Source organism: Centruroides sculpturatus, unplaced genomic scaffold (genome assembly GCF_000671375.1).
Source record: "Centruroides sculpturatus isolate CEXI.00-Female unplaced genomic scaffold, Cexi_2.0 scaffold558, whole genome shotgun sequence".
Lineage (NCBI taxonomy): Eukaryota > Metazoa > Arthropoda > Arachnida > Scorpiones > Buthidae > Centruroides > Centruroides sculpturatus.
The window spans coordinates 222,820-248,621 of NW_019384839.1; the positions used below are offsets into that span (position 1 = coordinate 222,820).

Sequence of the window (25,802 nt, forward strand, 5' to 3'; positions counted from 1 at the left end):
AGAACGAATTATTTTAGAGTCGTATTACAATAATCTGATTCATCAACACTTTTCCTTAATCGGACAGGATTTAAACTTACCTGTTTATTCCATTATGAGAGTATCTACATAATATAAGTTGCATATTGAATCTTCTTTGTGAACAGAACACGGAACCTAACTGTTCTTTGTGTTGTTGAAATTGCAATTTACAGATCAGTCGATTATATTTTGCTACATTGTATAAAATAATCAATGATATTTATAAATAATTTCTTTAAAAATTAAAATTATAAAATAACTTTAGATAACATAGATTCCATTATTCGATCATAACAAAAATGTACTGGAGAAATTTCGGAGGATATTTTGAAAATATGTGTTGGCCAAAAAGTCAGTTAACCATTCTAAAGTCTAAATTACTATTTAATTCTAGTATTGCATTATAAACTATCCAAAAACTGTTGAAAATAAGATAGTTATTCGGTACACAAGTTGCAACGCTTTGATACTTTCACTGCTAACTTTCTGCAAAAATTTATAAACTTTTGGCAAAGAGATCATGGTTAATTGACTTTTGGGCGACCCTGTATTTAAAAAAAAATATCAGCAAGGTACACAATAAAGAGTTTTTCATTAGAAAAGTGAAAAATTCCCCATTGTGTATGATAAACGTACGAAAATTAATGATTTGGTTTATATTTCCGGAATATAAATTATTATTTTGGGAAATGCGTTCCAGTTTTTGGTGGGAGATTTTTCATTATAAATTGAAATACCGTGATAATTGTTCCAAATCTTTTTCCTGCTTTCAGATTTCATTTCTTTATATTTAGATTTATTTTTTATTTTTATTACTTCGCGAAAAAATTGAGACAAAATGGGGAATTTCTACAACAGATAAAATATTAATTATTAAGTACCTTATAATAAACTATTTAGGAAACCAACAGATTAAAAAATAATAATAGAGAATATTTGATTGACATGATTCAAAAATTAATTATTCTCACAATGAAATAACTCTTTTGTTATTAAAAATGATGGACTACTTTGTTCAGAAAATAAGGAAAAATGTTGGCATTATTGAGATTATGTTTACAACTTTTGCTAAAAAAAAAGGAAATATTAACAATTATGAAATCATTTATATTTTAACTAAGGAACGAAAATGCTAATCTTAGCCTCTACTGAATGGCTTATTCAATTAAAATATGAATATTATGTTTAATATACTGTATATTTCTCGAAGTATAGTTTACCATTTTCTCACATTTCATAAGTTTCCATTAATTATGTAATAAATTTAATTTATTGCCAACTTAAAATTTATGGAATGAGAGAAAATGGCATCTTATATTTCTACTTCGTAATAAATTTTATCAGTTCTATATTTTTCTTAAATTATTCCTATAGCTTTGATAAGGATTGTATAATTGATGTACTGTACCTTTTCCATAGTAGAGACTTTTTTTTCTTTTTTTGTTTATTGATAAATTTAGATTTAAAGTTCAAGTTGTTGTGCCTCATTTATTTTGGTTATTACATTAAAATTTTGGCAAAACATCGTACGGTTCTTTTTAATTTTTTGGAATTGTGAAATAAAAGCAATGAAATTCAAACATTTCACTATCACAGTAATGTACTGAGATGATTGATGGCCGAAGCAGGAGATTCGGGGTTCGAGTCCAAGGGGGCTTAGAAAGTTTTAGGAATAGGTTGACCCGGGAGGTTGAGCTATACCTCTTACTATCTGATTGTTCCCATTGTGGACCTGGTCAAATCAACAATGGGCTTTGATGAAAAGGACCTATTAAGTTCCAAAGGATGGAAAGAGTAAAAATAAAAAAAGCCATATGGCGATCTCATTTTTCATTTCGCTAAGTGGATTATATGGAGTTTATGGCTATTAGGCTTTATACTCCGCGGGCATTCAGTCGCCTAGCGACCAAATGCCTTCCGGGAGGACTTTTTAAGGGAAACTGGCCCCTATTCAGGTGGAGAAAACCCGGAAAATTCTACGCTGCCAGCCCGTTCGAGCGCGGCTGCGAACCCACGACCAAACTCTAGCATTCAGGGTCTAGTCCACTCAAGTGTGGGGACGAAGACCACTCGGCCACTGATGAGCATATAGTGATCGATAGAAACGAAAATATTTGATAGATAAATATAATAATAAGAAAATGAAATATAACTGGTTTAAAATTCTTAATTATTAATTTATATAAATTTATTTAATAAAAACAACAAATCTCTAAAGTTTATTAAATTATAAATAATTAGAATAATATTTTATTTATTCACAGATGGCAGTTTAGTCGTTTTAATGGCCGACGTCTGTTGATGAATGATTTCCATGTGAAATAGGAAGAAATTAAGAAGGAAAGAAAAGTAAAATGTTTCAGAATCGCAGACCAAAGAAAAAGCAAATAGAAACAAAAGAGATTGAGAAACTTATCCAAGCTTATGACGAGGTGAGATTGTTACCACGTGTTTTGAAAGTGATTTATCCTTATGATGTTATGGTAAGATGTGAATTCTGAATGAGAGATTTTCCACTCCCACTTTCAGACTCCCCCGATAAAGTCCTAACCGTCTCATTCAGAGGGGTGTAATTGTACCCCAAAAGGTCGGGTAGAAGTTACTTCAGGAGGAATTACAAATACACGTTGTCTAAAAGGTTAAATTCCAGATACGTATACCGTCATGGCGGTTCATCTCTGATTCCAGCAAACAAAAGAAAGGAAACAGTGGGGACGCACATTCTAACCTAACCTAACCTATTCTAATAAATTACCATAATTATTACCAACCAAATTATTAGAATAGGGTAGGGTAGGTTAGAACGTGCGTCCCCACTGTTTGCTGGAATCAGAGATGAGCTGCCATGACAGTATACGTATCTGGAATTTAACCAACTAAAAAATAAACCAAACTTTTGCTCTAGGAAGAAAACACTACAAGAAATATTTTTATAAATAAGATCCCTCCGCAGCAATACAATGTTCAGAATAAGTAATTAGCATTTCAAAGGACTTTTCAGCTCCTGTTTTGGCACCTGGTTCAGTACTGCAATCACAGCATCCTCGGTCTCGGGAATGCCCTTGTAACGAGTCCTTTTCATTGAAATTTTAAGTTTTGGGAACAGAAAATAGTCACAGGGAGACAGATGGGGAGAATAAGGTAGATGGTCTAGAGTTACAATACCATTTTGAGCCAAAAATTGATGAAAGGCAGTGCTCTTGTGGGAGGGTATGTCGTGCAGCAGTGTCCAGCTTCCTTGAACACATGCATAAAACTCTGCATTAATACTCTGGCCATATGCATAAAATTCAGTTCAAGAGACATTCCAAAATACCCAAATAATATTCTTCGGTAACATTCTGGCCATTTGGGACAAATTCTTTGTGCATGATACCTTAGGAAACATAAAAACAGACGGGCATGGTCTTGACCTGAAATTTTTGGAAACAAAATATTTTTGCTGTGTGTTTGTTTGATGACTTTCACATGGAAGTTTGACATCTCATCACCCATGATAATATTTTTAAGAAAATTTGAATTCTGGTGAGCCATTTTGATGATGTCTTGAGCATGATGAATGTATGCCTGTTTTTGTTTCTCAGTGAGTGAGTATGGAATAAGTGGGAAAATAGAATGTAACTGAGTAAAATTTTTTATTTTAGTAAATTTTATTTGCTGGATTGTTAAAGGTGTGTTTTTTAAATCATATTTATTTATCCAGCATGTACAATATATGAATATATTGCACACAATTGAAAATATAACATTCAAAATTTTGAATTAGACTATTAATGCTAATCTAACCATCTAGTTATATTTTTAGAGTAAAAGTTTGGTTTCTTTTCAGACAACCTGTATAGATGATAATTTGATATACAAATGATCAAAAATTAACTTATACCAATGGTTCTTTTATGTGAGATGCATTCTGTCTCTCACCATTAAGTTGGCAACAGACTTATAATATTTGGTTGTAATATAACGCTGTGCATTTATAGCATGGACAAACCGAGCACTTCACTCTGTTGTTGATTTGTGGTGAATTCCTTTGATAGTTACATTACTATAATGTAGACAAACTTCTGAGCCATGGAATTCACAACTAGCAAGTTTGCTTGTGAATGAAAGAAATTGGAACATGGAGTGCTCATTTTGAATGTCCAGTTTCCTTGTGTTAAGATGAAAAGCAAACAGCTGTAATATAACTTTTGGGTGAGCAATACCTTACAACCAAATGTACAAGTCTGTTGCTGGCTTTAGAGAATGTATTGACTACAAATTCAGTGGATGGTGGATTGTGCATAGGCTAGATCTGACATATATGCCTCAAAATTTACATTTACTAGCATTTGATGATTTGCTTTGGACATTCAAAGGAGAAAATTTCTGAATTTTGTGTTATAATAAAGCAAAGTTGAGACATTTAAAGATTTAGAAACAACTACTGGGGATTGATTTTATAACTTCCAAGTGTTCCAACCAACAATTTGGTAATGGCAGGATAGCTGAGCATTCAAGGTGGCAGCCTATCGCTCTGGGGAACAGGAATCAAATTCAGACAGGTCAAAAAATCCCCAGAAAATTTTTGTCCGAGCAGATGTGTTGCACCTAGCCACCCCATTGTGGGCCTGGCCAAACACATAATGCCCACAGGGCAATAAGAGTTAAAAAAAATAAAGGACAATATGGAGGACAATTTTATATTTCTATTTTATGGAGATGATATCCATAAATAGAAATATAAAATTGTTCTATGTTCCTTTGCTTGTTGTTTCTATCACCTGAAGAAGAACTATTAATGTTTGAAAATGTTTGCAATATATTTATCCGTCATATCATCCACACTGGTAACAGGTTCAAGGTATGGGTTAAATAGAAAGAATTTAAAATTTGTGCAGAGAAGGGAATAGTGCATAAATTTAGATTACTTCAAATCTAACACATTATGTACAGATTGACTAAAGTTTTTGTAGTCAATCTGTACATCACTTTTATTGTCTGTATCCATAATCTTAGGGAAAGAGAGAATTATTTCGATATACAAAATTTTATTTTATTTTTTAATTTACAGCTTGAGTTTATTAAGGTTTCCTCTTTGTCTTAAAACAGAAGTTAATTATACAAAAGTTTTCCATTAGTAATATTAAATGTGATCACTACAAACAAAAAATTATAAAAAATAAAATCTTTCAGTTTTCTACACTCAGGATCTATATTAAGGGTTTTAATATTTTATATACCTGCAATTATACAAGTTCTCCAGAAGCAACCTTTTATTTTCCATAGTTACATCTATATCAATATACAGTAGACACCCTATAACGCGGGTTCATATAATGCGGATTCGTATATCGCGGCGAAAAAATTGAGACCATATTCATATAAAGACACTAAAAGAGACTTGTAAAATGTGGTAAAATATCATCGCCGACTTGTGTTGTGACAGGATTGGTTGAATCTGGACCAATGGTGGACAAGCAGCCGAACTACTTACATGCTATGGAGAGTTTAGGCGGGGTAACTTGACTTTACTATCGTCTGTACAGTATATAAATTAGGTACTGTAAGTCTAATACAGTACTGTAATTTTATACATTTCTTGTGAAAAACACATTTCTTATTCAACGGCCATAAAAATTATTTCTATTAATGATGTCTCTAAAGTTTAGCGAATTTTTCACAGAAAAATAACTTATTAGAAAATGCGCCTGCTGTTTGGTGCACTGCTCCGCGATAAAAACAAGCTTAAGCAATGGCGTTGTCGATCAGTGCACACTTGGTAAGTAATTCTACAATTTTTTGTTTATAGCATAGTTTATACGGATTATTCCCAAAAAATTATACGTGTTTTAGAAATGTTGAGTCAAATTAGTCTAGAATCGATTAATTTTATGGAAGAAAACCTTTCAAACAGCCATAGTCGGTAAACTGCACACATGCCGGGCTGTGATTGGCTCATGTATTTAAGGATTCCTACAACACAAAATTCTTATAAAGTGGAACGTATCTACTGCGTTATAGGGGGTTGATTGACTGTATTAATTTTAAAAAATGATTAAAAGTTAATGTAATGCAAAAAAACTAATTATTAAGATTTGTAAATTCTTTCAAGCCTGTGCTTCATACAAATTAATTTGAATGTTAAGAACAATGATTGTTAGTTTTAATATCTGAACCATTTTGTCTGAAGACAAAATGGTTCAGATATTAAAACTAATATTCAGAATGCAAGTTTTTAATGGAATATTTTTTCTGTTGAAGAATTTTGCAATTAATTAATTAATACTTTCATGGATTTCAATTTTAAATTATTTTATAATTAATAATTGATGAAATTCAATATAATTTTTTAAATTTGTATTAGGGAATTTTAATATTAAACTCAATATCAAAGAAATGTTAAGTAAAAAATAATATAATTGAGAATAAAATACATAAAAAGTACAATTAAATGTTCAGTAATACTTTAAAGCTTAATTACTAGTTTTTAAGAACACATAAGAGCAATTCTTTTGCTATGAAAGTATAAGGATAAAATCAGAACAAATTTTATGTTGTAACATTGACATTGCTTTGTAAGAGAAATATTAAAATTTGTAATCTTGAATCATTCTTTAAAAATCATAAGCATAGAAACATTAATAAATATATGAATTTTTGTGGCTGAAACCAAGGAGCAAATAAACTGGACTTTCTAATGTCAAAAAGTTTGATATGTCAGAAAACTGGGCAATAATATACAGATTAAAAACTTTGTAAACTTGAAATTCACCTAGCAAACTGATGAAAGTCCAGAAAAACATGTTTTTGGTCTACGTCTAAGATCTGCTTCAAGTTAGAATTTTTGAAGAAATGGAATGCCAATGGAATCCAAAAGAAATGGAATGATGTTCCCAGGCTTATATGTTCAAAAATGGAAGACAGAAGAACTTCTGTGTCTTCCATTTTTGAACATATAAGCCTGAGATCTTAATTTAAAAAACCAAAAATTAACCAATAAGATGCATCCTAACATAGATATTGTAAAGCGGTTTTATAATAATGTATAAAATAGGACTTGCCATGCTTGGGAAAGCCTCTTCTCTTTCTTAAAGTTTATACATTGCCCCTGCAAGTCGTCTTCAAAAATCTCAAGCATCTCCAGTACACTGAGTTGGTCCATGTTTGCCACTGTTGTAATCAATGTAGCTTGTAAATTAGGTCTAATTTTTCATCACTCGCTTATATTGAGAGAATGGTGGTTTGCCTCTATCTATATCAGCTTTGTACACCATTATATACTTTCTGAGGAACCTCTTGGTAGAATTTATATATGAGTAGATTCTCTCTGGAACCATTCATCTCTTAGAAGTATCTTATAAATACCTGGTTCTTTGCTGGAATTGATTAGATTCTTCTGATTTCTAAGAAGCTTAAACATGTGGGGATTATGTCTAAGTTAATTGTGTACCCACATATGATGCAATTCCTTATATATAATAGACATGCAGTCATATGGTGGAAAATAGATTTTTGTAGTACTGCATTATCAATGTGAGCACCTCTCTGGACATTGTTAAATTGTGTTCCTCTTGTTTCCTGCCTGTGGACTAACTTAAAGATTACGCCTTTAGAGTAGCCATGCATTGTAGTGATGCAACTCAGCTCTATTCTAATGTCTTCCATTCTACTACAATGAGTTTAGGTTTTTTTTGTAAGGCTCTAAGGCCACTGTTTTATAGTTAAAACAATCGTTAAAATTGATTGGTATAAATAATGGAATAAATTCCAATTTATAGTACATTTTATGTCAAAGCTCTTACCTTTGAAAGAAATGTGCACTGTCATCACAACTCCAGAACCACTCCATATGAATTGTCTCTCATGGTTTGGATGAACTCATCAATATTAGACTTATCTCTCCATATAATAAAAGTGATACAAATAATATTGAAACATCATTTATTTAGGCCTATATGTATAAATAAATAAAAGATGTATCAACAGTAAGTTTACCAATAGAGAGGTTGAGGCGCACGTTTTAAACGTGTAAACGTGTACGTGTGACGTTCGGCGCCGCTTTCCCGTAAGCCTAAAAGTTTGACAATGGTGTTTGGATAGTCGGTGGAATCACGCTCGACATTCCAAACACCATCGTCAAACTTTTAGGCTTACAGGAAAGCGGCGCCGAACGTCACACGTACACGTTTACACGTTTAAAACGTGAGCCTCAACCTCTCTAATATGTTAAGTGACTTCACTTGTAAAAATGTATGAAATTTCTTATCATTAAAGATATTATTTTAATTTTTCAGATTGGAAAAACAACAATTCAGAGTTTCAGAGATTTTCCTCTATCTCAAAAAACACAAAAAGGTAATTTTATAATTTATTAAAATGTTAAATTCATTTCAAATATAAAATAAAAATTTTTCACACATCCTAAGGCAAGGATGGCGAACTTTTTAAGTTCGCATGCCATATAGTTATAATATTTATCTTTAAAAATGTTTATGCAAGCCAAAATTTTAAACCTCAAATAACGATATTTATAGAAATGAAATGAATATGCTTTAATTAAAATAAATGTAGAGAGGCTGATTGAAAAAGAGTGATCGGATGACAAACTGAAAGGATAATTGAAAACCACAGGTGATAAACTGAAAACATAAGCACATTACATGCCAGATGATTCTTCTGATGCCATAGGTTTGCCACCCCTGTCCTAGGGTAAAATAAAAAATGTAATGTGCACATTTAAAATATTAGTGACACACGTCAACATGCAAAATTGATAATAAAAGCAAAGATGTTAATACTTGTAGCTATAGAAATAATCACAATTTCTAAAGTTGTTGTGTTCTCTTAACAATTATCAGTTTATCATTCATAGTAGATTGTAAATTGTTCAGGCACTTATATTATAAATGTCTAATTATTATACTGTACATAAATTTTAATTTATTATTTATTAAATAGGGTTGAGAGATGCCAAGTATGAAAAACCAACTGACATTCAAAGAGAATGTATTGGATTAGCTTTGAAAGGAAGAGATATATTAGGAGCTGCAAAAACTGGTTCAGGAAAAACATTAGCATTTTTAATACCAGTAAGTCATTTAAACTATAGTAGTAAAGGTGGAATTCTAGTTTAAAATTCTAACTGAAAATTAATTAAATTTTAGATTTTAGAGAGTCTCTACTTGGAAAGATGGACCACTTACGATGGCTTAGGTGCATTGGTAATCACACCTACAAGAGAATTGGCATATCAGATTTTTGAAGTTTTGCGTAAAATAGGAGCTTACCATGACTTTTCAGCTGGTCTGATTATTGGTGGAAAAGTAAGTTTTACAGTTTATAAAATGTAATTCTTTATCCATAGTTAATGCTTTTTAATATTGTCATACTAGGTTTATCAGTAGGAGTGAATCTAAATGATTATCAAGAAAGCTACCAAAAAATTGAAAACTTATTATTCGAACAATTAAAAGATTTTATACTGGCTTTAAAAAATAGGGAAAAAATTACATTTTTGTAGAATTAGATTAAAACTAAAATTAAATTCTAGCTTGAATAATTTATTTTGGAAATTCAATAAATTCTAAAAAAAGAAATTAATCTTCTAAGCCAGTGGTGTCCAACCTGCGGGCCACATGCAGCCCAAGGCAAGTTCCAATGCGGCCCAATAAACGTGTAAACAAAACCGACAAATTTTTAAATTATTTATTTATTTCAACGGCATAAACCTCAAAAAAGAAGTTTTACAAAACCATAAACCTTTATACATGTTTTATTTTTTAATAGAAAGGAAGTATTTTCAAATATTTGTAATGTCTAAAAGAGGAAGGAATATTAAATAAAGCTGGAGTCATGACTCAAAGCTTTATTTAGTATATAGCTTATTTTTTGGCCTTTCTCTCCTTTCCCCAAATTTTGGGATTACAGCCCAAAATTTGGGGAAAGGAGAGAAAGGCCAAAAAATAAAAAGAAGTGAGAAAGGTTGGAAAATTAAAGATCAATATTTACATAACAGAAGGTCTATTTAACCTTTCTCACTTCCTTATCTTTTGACCTTTCTCTCTTTCCCCCGAATTTGGGTCTATAATCCTTTGAATCCCAACTCTAGCTTTATTTAATATTCCTTTCAGTGTTGCAAGATTTGGCAACTTTGCGCCAAATTTAGGTACCCTGTTTTTAGTTTGGCGTAAAAAAAAATATCATTTGGCGCATTGGCTACATTTTGGGCTACATATTATTTATAAATATATTAGTTGGATAAAAATGCACTTTAAAATGGTGTTTCATTGTTGTTTTATTAATTAAGGACTCAAATAAAACAAATATTTGTGTTTTTCAAATAAATTTTTGTTTGACTTCTTTATAATAAATAAAATTATCTATCTCTAAGTAGAAATTAAAAGCGTCCGTAGAAGTAATTTTTTTAAAATATCCTTTTTCGTGATAAAGTTTTAATACTTATTACTATAATCTAGACGTGTAAATCCTTAAATATATTTGTATATTTAAAAATTGGGTCACAATATATTTGTGGCCCAGAACTCCATGACTTCTTCCAATGTGGCCCAGAGAAACAAAAAGGTTGGACACCCCTGTTCTAAGCTATGATCATATTGAAAGCCTCTTGGATACATATTTAATTCTGACATTAATATTTATGTTGATAATATTCATTATGAAAATCATATACAGCAAAACAATTTAAACAGTTCTTAACATTTTCTGTTAATTGTAAGTGATTGGTTAAGTATTTAGACTGTCATCTAGGATTATTTGGGAGTGTGCAAAAATTTACTTGTTAAGTGCTGATATACAACCCTTGCATAAAACAAGACCGTACTGTATATACACCTCATCATTGCATAGTTTTAATTTTAGATAAATGTTTATTAAATGTCCTGTATTGTTACATATGCTTGTTATAAAATTTTTATTATTACTTTTCTAAAAACATAACAACAGTAATTAAAAATTTGTATAAATATAAATTCAGGAGTATTTTAAATAATGATAATTTATATATTCACAAGGATTTGAAATTTGAACGGAAACGTATGGACAAATGTAATATAATTATCTGCACACCTGGAAGATTGCTTCAGCATATGGATGAGAATCCTCTGTTTGATTGTACACATTTAAAAATGTTGGGTAAGTTAATATTATTTCATTTATTCAATTTAATTTATTTTGTTAAGTCTATTTATATATGTTTATTTAAATAACTACATCTAATTTTACATATTTATTAAAGATGATAAATTTTAAATATTTTTTAATAATTAAATGCAAAAACAAGTTTACATCTTTAAATTTACAATAAAAAAATATCGTTCAGTTGCATCATATTTCTTGAAAGTATCTAGATTAATTTCATCTTAACATTTGAAGAAATTAATATTGAAACATAAAATATATGAACATAAATTTTATATTTTATCATCAAGGATCCAAGCAAATTTTTGTAGGATCTGTGGGATTTGAAATATCTATTATCTTGTGATACAGTATGCTTGTTCCTAAAAATGACAGTATCATGGAAGTTTTATCAATAAAAATAACAAGAATGCTCAAAATTTGTACAGTCTTCAAGATTTTCCTCAATACTTAAAACTTTTCTTTTGCTTACTATTAGGATGTTTATCCATGTTTGGAATATTGTATTTAGTACTTTTATTAAGAAAAGAATACAAACTTAGGAAAACTGCATGATAAATATCATAAGGCAATGCATATGAGTACAATGGGACAAGAGAGATGAAAATGTTTGTGTTTTGTGTATCCTATCATTTATATTCAGTTGAGCAGAGTTTTCCATGTTCATTTGGTATTACTTGGTAAAAAATCTCATACCAGTTATATGATTTTGTTTTTCTTTCCCTATCCTCTCTTATTAATTTTATTCTTCCACAAGTCATACATGCATACACCCACAAGTCACTTATTTTGCTACAATTCAAGACTAGAGATCAGAGAGGAACTTTCTGTATATTCAACATTTATTGCTGATATAATATAATTTTGTAGAAATAAAAATTGTGAAAAAGTGGAAAATAATTTGAAATATTTTATTGCATAGCAAATAAATATTATAATTACAAAACAGTGATTTTTCTTTGTTACAAATATAAAAATATACATTGTAGTAATAATCTGTTTCAACACATATTAGAGAAAAATGTCAAATAAGTAAGATTCAAATCCACAACATACAGGACAGAAGTCAAACCTTTATTCACTTAGGTATGCAGCTGTAAACTCATTTTTCTTGTAAATGCTCAATGTATAATGTTAGAGGTAAGAAGACAAATCAATTTATTTAATATGTTACAAACTTTTTTAAAGTTTTAATAATTGGCAGTCACTGAATCAAAATAAAGTAAAAAATTTATTTTTTGAATAAAGAAATAAATTATTGTAGCTTNTTTTTCTGTACTATATTAAAAACTAAAATTTATTTGTTTGTAAGCTTAAAATAGATCTTTATTAACCATACATTATTAAAAATGCATTACTAAATAAAATACAGACCTGGAATTGGCAATTTATGGTTTAGCCTAGTGACAAGTAGATTTGGAGACAAGTAAATTCGACTTACATCGTTTTTCGACTTAAGTCGTTCTCCTGGAACCAATTACCGACGTAAGGCGAGGTATACCTGTACTTATACTTACGCCATTTTTAAAGTTTAGAGTAGAAAAATTTCACAAAATCGAAATATAGTTTAATGCAGCAAGACTGTAAAATGATTGTTTTAGCAAGCATAAAAATAATCAAAATAATTACTGCAATAAACAAATCTCCATAAAGTTTCTTACAATTTTGGAGTTTTCAGCTGTATAAATGTAATTGCTGTTAAGATAATTGTTAGGAAACTTCATAAATCTGCGAAGATTTTATTTAGAAACTAGTTTTCTCAAAAATATATACTTTAAGTAAATACATACAAAAATTGTAGTATATACTTATTAATTAAGACAAAGATAGACTTGACCTTTAATTAGAGAGACTTGCATCCAGATAAAGGTTGTCTATATTCTGACCCTCAGACTACTTTTATAAACTCCCAAGATGTGCAAGGGGACAAATGTGAAAATGCTTTTACTCTAATTTAATGTTTTTTTTTTTGGTTTTAAATTTTAATTATAATTGTTGACAAGGCATTTGTATAATCAGTATATAGTATATACTGATTATAAATAATATAAACACCATATTTAAATACGTATGCTGCCTTCTTTTTAAAATTTAATAATTCATTAATAATGATTTTATATTTCAGAATTACATAATTTGTGATCTGCATGATAAATTAAACTTATTATGGTCATTCATCAAAACTCATTTGAAACAAAAGATTTTAGTCTTTATGGCAACTTGCAAACAGGTAAATTGTTGAAATAAATTGTTTGATTACTACATTAGCTTAATAATTTTATGCAAATGTTTTAATTAGGTAAAATATACGTACGAAACATTCTGCAGAATGAGGCCTGGAATGACAGTTATGGCGTTATATGGAAGTTTACATCAACTTAGACGGATGTCTATCTATGATGAATTCTGTAGGAAACAGCATGCTGTCTTGTTTGCTACCGATATAGCTGCAAGAGGATTAGGTATATTAATTGAAATTCTAAATCCCAAAATATTATTCGGAACTTAAAGTTTTGAATTATTTTATTAATTGTGACATTACCATGTACTAGATTTCCCATCCGTTAATTGGGTAATACAATTAGATTGTCCAGAAGATGTTAAAACTTACATTCACAGAGTTGGAAGGACTGCAAGGTTTCTTTAACATATAATTTACAATTTAAAACATATTTTAAATGATATGCATGAATTTAAAAATAAAAAAAATAACATATCAGTATTTATTTAAAGGTACGAAGGAAATGGTGAAGCATTACTTGTGTTATTGCCCTCTGAAAAATCAATGGCACAACAACTGATTGAAAATAAAATTCCTATTGAAGAAATAAGGTATTGTATATGATAATTATTATAAGTCAAGAGAATTGAAACAATTTTCAGATTTGTGATTTTATTTATTTGTAAGAACTAATCTCTCTGTTATGCAATACCATTTGAAGAGAAACAAAATTTTTCAAATGCATTACATTTAGAAAAGGAAGTTATTAATATAAAATTAGTATTCTGTTTGAAAAAACAATGTATTTAAAAAGGGGGGAATAGTCAATTTTTGTATAAGCAGTAGAGTTTCTCTGATTTAAAATTTTTTTTTCTATAAGAACAGGTAATATAACTCAGTTAATGAAGTATGCGTTTTTAATTTTGATTTTTATGAAGTATTTAAATCATATAAAATTTTTATTATAAATTAAATTGGGAATTTATATTTAAAAGCATTGTCTAATGGTAGTAAAACCCGATAGAAATAAATATTACACAGTTTTAAAACAGACATTGAGATGGCCAAATGGTTTTATGGTTAGCCTATCACACTGGGAATGAATGCAGAAGGCCAAAAACCACCAGTAATTTTTTTAGAATGGTTCATCCCTGATATGTTGGACTCTATTCTTCACCATCCACACCCACCATTGTGGGCCTGGTCAAACCCATGATTGGCCTGATAAAAAGATTCCTTTTAGTGCCCACAGGATGGAGACTTTAAAAAAATAATGTATGCATTTTTGTGTTGCATTTTTCTGTTTATCATTTAATTATATTTAAATTTTTGTATCTGAGAAAGAAGTTTTTTAAAGTTACAAAAGGATATCAGATTTATCATAATATGTTTTTTTTAATTATAAACACTTCAGAATTTTCCAAAAAATTTTTAAATACTTCATAAAATCTAAATCAAACTGCATGCTTTATTTATTTTATTATGTATTAATTCAGGATAATTTAAATTTTTTTACTAAGATTTTAAAAACAGATAAATGTTATTTTTCTCTGTTTTGTATTGTTTCTTAAAAATATTTTAAATATAATTTCAACTTTTATTTATGGAAAAAAAAATTGTATTGTGTAAGTTTTGTTTAGATTCTGATGATTTTTTAAAAATTTTACAATCAAAATACTAATTGAAGTATTTAATTGCTTTTGAGCCTTGATACATTAATATATTAAATTTTTAATGCAGCATCAACAAAAAGAAATTCATGTCTGTTCAGAAAAAAATAGAAGTTCTCTGTTCTCGTGATCACGTATTAAAAGAAAGTGCTCAAAGGGTGAGGAAATGTCCAGATTATTATAAAACAAATTTGAAGCATTCAATGAATGTAATAGTCTTGTTTTGTAGGCTTTTGTATCTTACCTGAAGAATGTTTTTCTAATGAAAGACAAAAATGTTTTTAATATAAAACAGCTGGATACAGAAGCATATTCAAGGTACATAATTTTTCTAAATTAAATATTCAGTAAAAATTCTTTAAATTTTATGGGAAACATTTTTATTGAATACAAATAATTTAGGTCCTTAGGGCTTGCTGTTGCACCAAGAATTCGGTTTTTATCTAAACATCAGAAAAAATTAGCAAATTCTAAAAAAGACACAGAAAATGTTGATATGACTACGGATGAATTAAAAGATTTGATGCTTCACTCGGATAGTGAAGAGGAAAATGCACATTATGAAGAAAATTTAAATAAACCTTTATCACAGACTGCATTTAATTTTCATGGGGAAGAATCAGATGATGATGTATTAATTCCAAAACAAAATAAAGAAGAATCTGATCATGAAATTGAAGCAATGGATGAGGTAAGTTGTGAAAATTTTAATATAATTAACCTCAGTTTAATGAATTGATAAAACAAGCAACTTTTACTGTTAGTAATTGTCCATTAAATCCAAATAACACAGGAAATGAAGGAATTATAACCTATAAATATGTAAAAAATATATAATTGTATTATGCACTATGTGTAAAGTAAACATATTAAATCTTTCAACATTAAATGGTAGCATTCTTCTAGTTTCCTAATTACAGTAGTAAAAATTACAGATTTACAGCATAATAAATATTGTAGTATTTGCTTATCATAATTAAATTACATGTTTGTATGATATATATATATCTATATATGAGCATCTCAGTAACCTTATATCAAATCCAACAGGGTAACAACAAAACAGTTCAAATCTACATCAAAGATTTTCAGTGTGGGTTTGAACTGCTTTGTTGTTACCTTTCTGGATTAGATATGATTACTGACATGTTCTTAGTTATTGTTCAGTTTGAGTGTGAAGAATTTGGTATTAGATGTATATATGTTGTATATATCTAAAAAAAAAAAGATTTTATTTATAATTAATCTCACATAACTTGCACTTAAAGTACTTCAAAAGTCATTTTAAAGTTGTATAAAATTTAGTCATATAAATTTCATTTGAAATATTGCTAATTTGTATATTTTGCATATGTGAATATCTTAATTTTAATTCTAAACATGTTTTTATAGTTAATATCAAAAAGTAAGGAACAGAAACCTTTAACAAAATCAGCTGTTGCAAAGAAATTATTGAAGAAAAAAGTAAAACCAAACAAGAAAATAACATATGATGATGAAGGCCAAGTGAGAAGACTTTTTTTTTAAATTTTCTTTAATTTGTTGTTTCATTTGTAACTATGAAATTTTGTATGGATTTTTAGCCTGTTAACACATTTCCAAGTGAACAAAAATCTGAATTTGCTCAAGAACTTAAAAAAGAAAGTACATCTTTTGATTTGGAACTTGCTAGAAAAATTATGGAAGAAGAAGATAAAATTGACAAACAGCTATTTAAAGAAAGAGTTAGAGCACTTCACAAGGTTAGTTATTAAACTTTGAAAAATTGATATAAATGTAAAATATTGATAAATTTATCCTTTGTTTTAACTTTTAAATCAGGAGAAAAAGATGAAATTGAAAGAAGAGAGAAGGGCATTGAAAGAGAAAGGTTTTAGTAGTAAGGTAAGTTAAATACATTTTATAGACTATACATTATTTGTTAATGTGTTTGATTAATAGTTTTTTCTAATTATTAATCTGTATAAGACATCATTATAATAATAAATAAATGTTTATTGGAATAAAGGTGAGCATTGTACAGGAAGAGAGGCTTACCTCCTTTTTATAACTGAATACAAATATCATTATATAGTTTTATGTGTTAACAAAATATTTTAATTTTTAAGTACAAACAGGATTTTTTAATTTTACATACTCCTAGAAAACAATATGTTTTAAATAAATTGAACTGAAAGTTTTATGAAGAACTTATTAATTACATTTGTTATTTATTTATCAATCAATCATTATTGTTGCATTTATTGATTTACAATATTTTAACTTAGTGTTTTCACTGACAAAAATTAGTCAATATAAATATAAATTAGATTAAATAATGATGTATTTAATACATTAATACATTACATTACATGTTTGAGACATTATTAGTGCACTTAATATACTCTAAACATATTTAATTTCAAATTTGTTAAATATATGCATTCATTTGGTTATTTGAAAATGTGATTATTGATTAAAAATGTTTGTTAACTATGTTCTGTTCATAATACTAAAATAAAAATTTTGAAATTAAAATGGTTATATTTTAAGAAAAGATAATATATAGAACTTACAAAATAGAAACATTAGAAAGTAGATGTTGATTTGAGTGTTTCTTCATATCTATTGTTTTTAGTTATAAATACAGAATTAAAAATTGATGTTTCTTGATGAAAAAAATATATTTAGACTAGCAAAAATTTGTATAACATAAACCATGCCAGAATTCCACATTAATAAAACAAATAGTAAAATTAGTAATACAAAAATATTTTGAAGTCTTTTTGCATGTCTGTTCCAACACTAGTAGAGTTGACTTTCTTTGTAGATTCTTCTCTGCTTACATAAATGCATATTGTCTAAAAGTTTCTCTGGTTTTGAATGCATGTAAAAAAGTTTTGCTCAATCAAAGTAGCCTGTGTACTTTATTGAGATTTTATAATGTAACACACAAATTATGAAGTATTGTCATTAATCTTTATTTCTAGTATCTTTGGAAGTAAAGAACAAAAAAAGTTATTTCAATATAAAACTAGAATTTAAAATTTTGGTCTTTTGAATTGTAACAATACAGATTAGAATATAATTTGTTTCATGAAATCTCAGTAATGTCAAAACTCTTTTATTTTATTTATAATATCAAATTATTGAAGTTAAAATCAGTCTTTATAACTTTTAATAAAATATTTACATTTACTACTAATAATAATAATACTTAATAATGCTTTGTATTTTAACTAATAGTTAAAATACAAAGCATAAGAATAATATATGAAGAAAATCTGTTGATTTTCAGATTAACAAATGACAGTTGACAAATATTAATATTATATATTTGACTAAGAAAATGTAATACGAAATTAGTGGTTTATTATACTGAATGGACAAGAAGACAACAATAATTTTCAATTGTTCATTAAAACTCTGAAGATTTTTTTTTTAAAGTTAAATTTTATCAATCATGATAATATAACTTAACTCTAAAAATCAAAACTTTAAAACAGGTCCTATAAAATTATGCATTATAAGCGAATTCAAAAAAGAGATAGAGGATGCATTGGAAGGATCAGCAGATCTTAAATAGATTATGAACATGTCAAATGTTCTAAACCAGGTAGTTATTGATGATAATGATGAAAACATTAGGCTAAAAACCTATTTACTGTCCTTTGCAGTTATAATGATTACTCTGAAAAATGCCTATTTATCAGTTTAAGTTATTAATAATAATGTTTAAATTAATTTAATTTAAAAAAAAAACTTTATACAAAATTCTAATATTTTTAAGTAAATGTAGATAAACAAATGTTAAGTTAACAAAATGAATTTTTATTAACCTTTCAGCAGTGGGATAGTCAGGTATGGTGCTACCCCAAAATAGTGGAGAATAAACGTGGAAAATTTTTAAAGTATTTTTCCATGCGTTTTTTCTCACTACTGTTTCGGAAAAAGATTTTGTAAACAGTTATATCTAGTAAAGAAAAGTTTTTTTTATTGTTACATAATTCATTTTTTATGTGAATTATTTTTGCAGTAGTTTTTGGCGTTACCCCCAAAAGAATTTAATGGATATATCCATCCCTCACCACTTCCACACGATCGCCCTGGACAGATATATCCATCCCTCACTGTTGAGTGGTTAATGAAGTTATTGAATATTTCTGAATATGTTTAGATTAATTAAGCATTTAGATTGTTATATTATGAGTTTTATTTTCTTCTCATCTCATATTTAAAATATATACAGTAGATGTAGATTATCCAGGATGAATGAGAAAAATGTTATTGTGGTTAATAAAAATTCCCAATGAATTCTGTACCTTTTAAATTATATACTTAGTAAACTGAACAAGTAAAGTTTCAAAGAAACATGAAGAAACAATGCATGCAACTACCTTGCATTCAAAACAGTGTATCATTATCTTTCTCCTCTTGACCTGCAAAGCAGATGAGTCATAAAGCATTTTGTGATGATTTAATGATTCTTCATAAGCATTTATATCTCAAGTGATCAAAAGTATAATGTATTTAAAATTGTACTATAGCAATTATTTTTACACTAAATTATGGTGATGGTGATAAGTATATAATAGTAATACAAATATTTACTTTATTTACAGGAAAGAAAGTGAAAAAATAATTATCTTCATATCTTTAATATTTTAGAATTTAATTATTTTTGCTGTTTTAGAAGGACGACAATAATGAATTCAAAGAAAACGATGATTATGAAGATGAAGTTTTAGAAAATTATATTGATGCTCTTCCCAATCCTGATAGAGTTAATGACAATAATGAAGATGACAAAGATGATTATGACAATGAAGATGAAGAAACTGTTATAAACATGAAGTATGTTAGTTATTTATTATGTACAGTACACATCAAACTAAATAATAATTGTATTGAAATTTCTCATATCAGAAAATTAAGATGAGAACATTAGAAAAGGATGGAATAATTTTATTTCTAAAAGAGGATAAATACAGTTAAACCTTAATTTAATGCCACCATTTGTTTGCCTCTGAAATTAGTGTTGAATTGATTTTGGTCCTAAATTAAAGTTTCTTAGACAATAAGAATAATATACAGTGGTGCCTTGTATAACGTACTTAATCTATTCCAGGTGCACATCCGTTAAGTGAAAAGTCCATTATACAAAACGCATTTTCCCATAGAAATACATGTTAAAACACATAATTCATTCTGCGGCATAAAATAACTGTACCATAAAAAAATGAAAATGGAGCAGTCACCAATTATGCCGGGTAGTCAGATGTTGTGAGGAGGTGGAGGAACACTTTTTTCACACATTCATACAGATAGACTTTTTACACATTGCAGCAGGTCTCTTTTTATTGTTTTTTAATTGGAGTCAAATTCAAGGGAAGCTACCGGAGCTTGCAGGGTCAACTCCTCTTGTTCCATCCTTTGTTTTTTGGCAGCTGGCTTCTTGAAAAACATGTCCAAGGTGGTCTGTTTCTCTCTCTTCTTCAACACCTGTTGGAAATGACAGGCAAGGACGTCATTGTAGAGATCATTGATCCTGTTGGCCTCAGCTATGTTTGAATAATGAGTGTTGGTAAACTCCTGAACCTCTCCCCATTTGACAAGGAAGTTGTTGTCAACTTTTACTCCTTCTGATGATTTTTTGCTTTGTTTCAATTGAAATCACATTTCTGATTTTTTAGAAGCCATGATTTGCACAACACTTAAATAAATGTAAATACCCTGCACTGAGGTGATGTATGTAATAAACAAGGGAGCAAGCCAAATCCCAACAGGAGCTCTGTACTTCAGATATACTAATAATATATTCTAATAATAATAATTTATTATAAAAATAGCAGATTGTCATTGGCAACAGCAAAACAGTGGAAACATCATTCGCACTTGTTCGCAGAAAGTCCGTTATTCGAGACGTACATTATACAAGGCACCACTGTATATTAAATGAAGTCTACATACAGGTTTGAGTTTAGGAGTATGAAAATAACAATTTGTTCTAATACAGAATTAAGCTGTACTGATAAATAGATCTCTGCCTAATATTTATGGGGCAGATTTGTTTACAAGTAGGTATTGGTGCTATTCACGAGTGCACTATATTAAGGTTTGAGCATGTTTAATGTATTAAATTAAATCACTCAAACCTCACTGATGTGAAATATTTGAATAGAAACAAACTTTTGACTGTACAGAAACATTTTTCTACAACAAGAAACATTTGTTGCATAAAAATGAAACTGTACAGTATCAAAAGGAAATAATGTCCATAAAAAATCCAAATTCTTAAAAAAAATGGAATTGTTTATTTACTGAAAGGAATCAAAGCTTAATCTTCAATGCACAGACAACAAAATGGCATCCAAATGATTGATTTTCAAATATATTTTGTTTATTTTTATTTATTTATTTATTTATTAACTCCTTGATATTTAAACTCTAGTGCTTTTTTTTAATATTGTTTATTCTTTATTAAAAGTTTAAATATATAAATAAAATAAAGCTAATATTGTTTACAAAATGTCTTAAAATAAAAAGTAGTGTTATAAAGCAACAAAACTCAAAGGTTGGACCTTTGAATGCAGTCGGGCAAAACTCCGACTAGTAATAGATATTGCAAAAATTCAATTTCTGAAGTTTATTTACATTCTAATATTTAATAATTATCATTAATTTTGCTGTTTTTAAAAGTTTGTGTTGATTAAAGGCTGAGAATCATTAAAATAAGTTTTTATTTTTTATTTTTAAAAATAATTATTAAATTTGATATAGACAAGATGTAAGTTAATATCATTTATGACCAGGCATCAACATACTATTCTGAAGAATTTAAGTCTAAATCTGGGCTAGATCTTCAGAAATGTAGAACTTCCTTTACTGCTGACACCATATTATGATTCTATCAGAATCCATGATAGATACAGGCTTTGGCCAAGCACAAAATGGAGCACAAATACAGATCCTCTTAGTGCCCACAAAACAGAAAGAATTTAAACAAACATCATACAGTAATGAATTTTTAATAAATTAAATTGACATAAAATTTGCACATTTATAAATTTCAGACATTAAATAAAGTCTGTAGTAATTAGATACAATCTTAATTACAAGATCAACTCTCACCAAAGGGAAAATAAAATGATTCAAAATATGACCAAACCTCAATTTAGTCCTGCTGTTTGTTCACTATTAAAAATGGCACTAGACGAAAATATCTCAATGAGAGTTATGCATAGCAATATCATCTATGCACAAATTTGAGTGTTTAAGTTTGAAAGTCAAGCATTATGATTATAACAATTTGAAGTTAAAAATCATACATTTAGTAATTCACATATACTGAAATGTTTGTAATATTTTTGAGGAAGGTCCATTCACAAGTATTTGTGGATTCTTACCAGGATGGCACTATACAGAAAGGCATTATATTGAAGTTTAGTGTATAAAAGTAGATATCTTACTATATTAATGAAATCATGTAGAATATTTGATATTCTTAGTAATTATATCTTACTACTATTAAGACATCAAACATCTTTATTTAGCAAATTACACTTTGAAAATTTAATAAGTAAAAATCCTGATACTCAAACCTCGACACAAAAACCTTTAAAATGCTGCCTTTTTATTCAAATTTTTGAATTTTCTTAGAATCTTTCTTTGAAAAATCCTAAATTCAAATATTTTTGGATTACTATTAATCTAAGAGTGCTTATAAATAACATTTATAGATATTCAAATACAGTATTAGAGTGATGTGAATATGTCACTTTAGCTATTTTTGTTTTACATACATTAGAATTAAGGATAAATCTTATTTTCCAATCCATAAAGTGGAAAGAATTTTTTACTTGTCTCTCTGGGTTTGTGTTAAAATGACATTACTCAAGACAATTTTTGTATATGTAATTTTAAAAAATTTCTATGAAACATCTAAAATTTTAAATGTAAATAAATAAAGTTTCTAAATTTTCTGGATAAAGGGTCTTAAAAGAACCCTTTAAGACCCTTTTCCAAAAAAATTAAAAAAAAACTTTCTTAAAATTGTTAATTGAATTAGTTTAGCTTAAACAACTAAATTCAATTTTTTAGTTTTGTTTAATTTTTATCATGATCATTTTTATTTTCTATTGTAAAATTCTGAATTAATTTACTTGCAATTATAAAATAAGCAATTCATGTGATATATTATGTTAAAAAAAATAACATTTTTTATGTAACCTTTTCCTAGAAAAACAACAAAAACTTCATGATTTAAGAAAAAATACATACATTATATCAGCAAATTCTTTTTCAATATATTTTTTCAGATATCAGATTTCTTTTCTCGTTAATATTAATTATTAATTATTTTTTGTATTAAGTTTAATTCTGTTCTATCAAATTGCATCTCTCTCTGTTCTCCTATAGATTATGTTGTATATAATTTCAGAATGTTTTTATCATTTTTGACTTTTTATTTTAGAATTTTTTTTACTCAAATAAAATTCATTTTTTGATGTAATTTGATAGTTAATAGGTTTTTAATTAATTTTGTTAATTTAATAAATTATTATTTTCACAATCCATTTGCATTAAATGCATTTATTTTTCTTGTTTTATTTCTTATTATAAAATTATAAATATAATATTAATTTTGTAGATGTTTTATGCCATATGGATTTTTCTTTAATAGTTCTCGGAAATTAAGTCCAAAAGAAAAGAAAAACCCAAAGAGGAGCAGCTGCCAGGGAGATTCTGATGATGGAGGCGGAAGACCAGGGAGAAAGAAGAAAAAGATGGAAGAGAGGTCTTCGGAACCAGCAGACACCGGACTATCACTAGGGGAAGACGAGGAACTAGCTTTACATCTGTTGACTCATTAAATGTAACAAAGAAAATGTTTTTATCAATATTTTTGTACAGTCATCTTTTGTATTTGAACACAATATAAAATATATTGTTTAACCTTGTTTCCATATGAAATTGATTAATTGAATTACATAAATCAAATTTCATTAAACAGTTAATTTTTCATATTTTAAATTTTTATTCTAAACATATTTTTGTTTTTCTGTTATAATTAATAGAATACGATATGATTTTCAAGGATGATTATTTTTAGAATTAATCATTACTTATAGGTAATATTTCTTTACTTTTTTTAATTGTCTCATGTTATGTAAACCAATATTTCCTAGTCATACAAATTAGGTATAGAAAGAAAAATATATTTCATATTTTTTTTAATATTTTATGGATGCTCATATCTCATTTTACTAAATGATATATGAATGCACAGCAAAAATTTTATTAAAAATATACAATAATTATTGCTTAAAGATGACTGTGTATTTAATAAAGTGAAAAATGATCAGAAACTGGGACTCCCAGAAGTTGAGATCCAGAACTCTTAACTTTCTAATGCTCCAACATATTAAAATACAAATAAAAGGACATTAAATAATAAACTGACAGAAAAGAAATGTTTTGAAGGTGTCTAATTCTTAGGCTTGAGTCAAATGGCTTTATTACACCCATGATAGGACCTCTTAGAAATAATACTGAAACTTTTAATATCTTTCAAATATATTAAATTCCAGAAATTTCATTTTTGTAAAACCTTGTCCATAAATAAGACAAGGGGCTAATAATGGGAAGCTGTTATTTTGGTTAGAATTCCACTCAAAGAATAAAATTATTTAAGAATAATTTGTGATAATGCAAACGTTCTAGCTTAAGTCAAATTTCTATATTAAAGTAAAAGAAACGTCCTTAAAATCTGTGCCAGAAAGATCTTTAAAAGACCATTTGTCTTCAATCGTTTTAATTAGTATTGAATTGTTAAGGACATTTGAGTAAAATTATATTCTAATTTTGAATTCAACATAATAGAGAATAAAAGCGCCATTATTATATATATAGAAAAAAATTGTGCCAAAGTATGTTTGAGAAGTGGACAGATGTCATTTCTCTCTCAAATGATCTGCAACTAAATTTGCAGATGAGTATATTACCGGAAGTAAATACGCTCGAACCTCTAAAAATGAGGAAATGATCATTACGTCATTCACTACGAGAGACGCTTTCCTACACTGCCTTGTGACACCTAAATTATATCAGGCTTATCGTCACTTGTAACGTTTAAGTAAAAATTCGGGTAGTCGTAATCAGAATATTAAAGAAAAATGGTGTGATTTCATCCGTGTAACCTATTTGCAATGTAATTTATCAACAAATTTTAAGACCATAAAGAATTACTACATTTTGTGACGTTGCCAAAATATATTACGGTTTTAAATTTTTTGACGAAGGATCCTAACCATATGTACAAGATTAATCATTTATATTTTTATGTATTTCGAAAAATGCAATGAAATAATAACTCTTAAAAGATTCTTTTTACATTGTGCGCTTTTAATCTCACGTTAATGCTTCACTGCATTTCGATAAATTATATACTTTATTATGAAATCTTATATTTGGAATATTTAATAGGATGTGTTATATACATTATGTATTTTATTCTTTTTCTGTGTTTATTCGCTAGTTCAACCTGGTGGAGGAAAGTAAATACAAAAACGTCAAAGTGTTGCCAGATAATTATAATTTGCATGAATTATCATCATTATTTGTTAGAGCGAAATTCCGTGTTTTTAAGTAATTTTACGAACAGATGTGTAATTTAATTAAGAAGTAATCTGTTTGTAGCGGGATAGAAAATTTTCCGTATAAATATTTTTAGAGTATAAACGATCGCGCTATCTAAACTTGAAAAATTGTCG

At 28.0% G+C, this 25,802-nt stretch overlaps 2 protein-coding genes across 2 annotated transcripts; both read left to right on the forward strand.

Moving 5' to 3' along the window:
* The first annotated feature begins 2,316 nt into the window (after positions 1–2,316).
* On the forward strand, positions 2,317–13,302 carry LOC111630273 (probable ATP-dependent RNA helicase DDX10). The gene is made up of 6 exons (XM_023374354.1): positions 2,317–2,453; positions 8,298–8,358; positions 8,962–9,092; positions 9,168–9,326; positions 11,034–11,154; positions 13,286–13,302. The coding sequence occupies exons 1-6, from the start codon at positions 2,376–2,378 to the stop codon at positions 13,300–13,302; spliced, it is 567 nt and encodes a 188-aa protein (XP_023230122.1). The 5' UTR covers positions 2,317–2,375.
* On the forward strand, positions 13,285–23,964 carry LOC111630279 (probable ATP-dependent RNA helicase DDX10). The gene is made up of 12 exons (XM_023374360.1): positions 13,285–13,390; positions 13,460–13,622; positions 13,713–13,797; positions 13,894–13,992; positions 15,122–15,209; positions 15,281–15,369; positions 15,454–15,742; positions 16,444–16,557; positions 16,635–16,793; positions 16,873–16,935; positions 19,724–19,884; positions 23,714–23,964. Exons 1-12 carry the CDS (start codon positions 13,373–13,375, stop codon positions 23,901–23,903), a joined length of 1,518 nt encoding a protein of 505 aa, XP_023230128.1. The 5' UTR covers positions 13,285–13,372; the 3' UTR covers positions 23,904–23,964.
* The last annotated feature ends 1,838 nt before the right edge of the window (positions 23,965–25,802 follow it).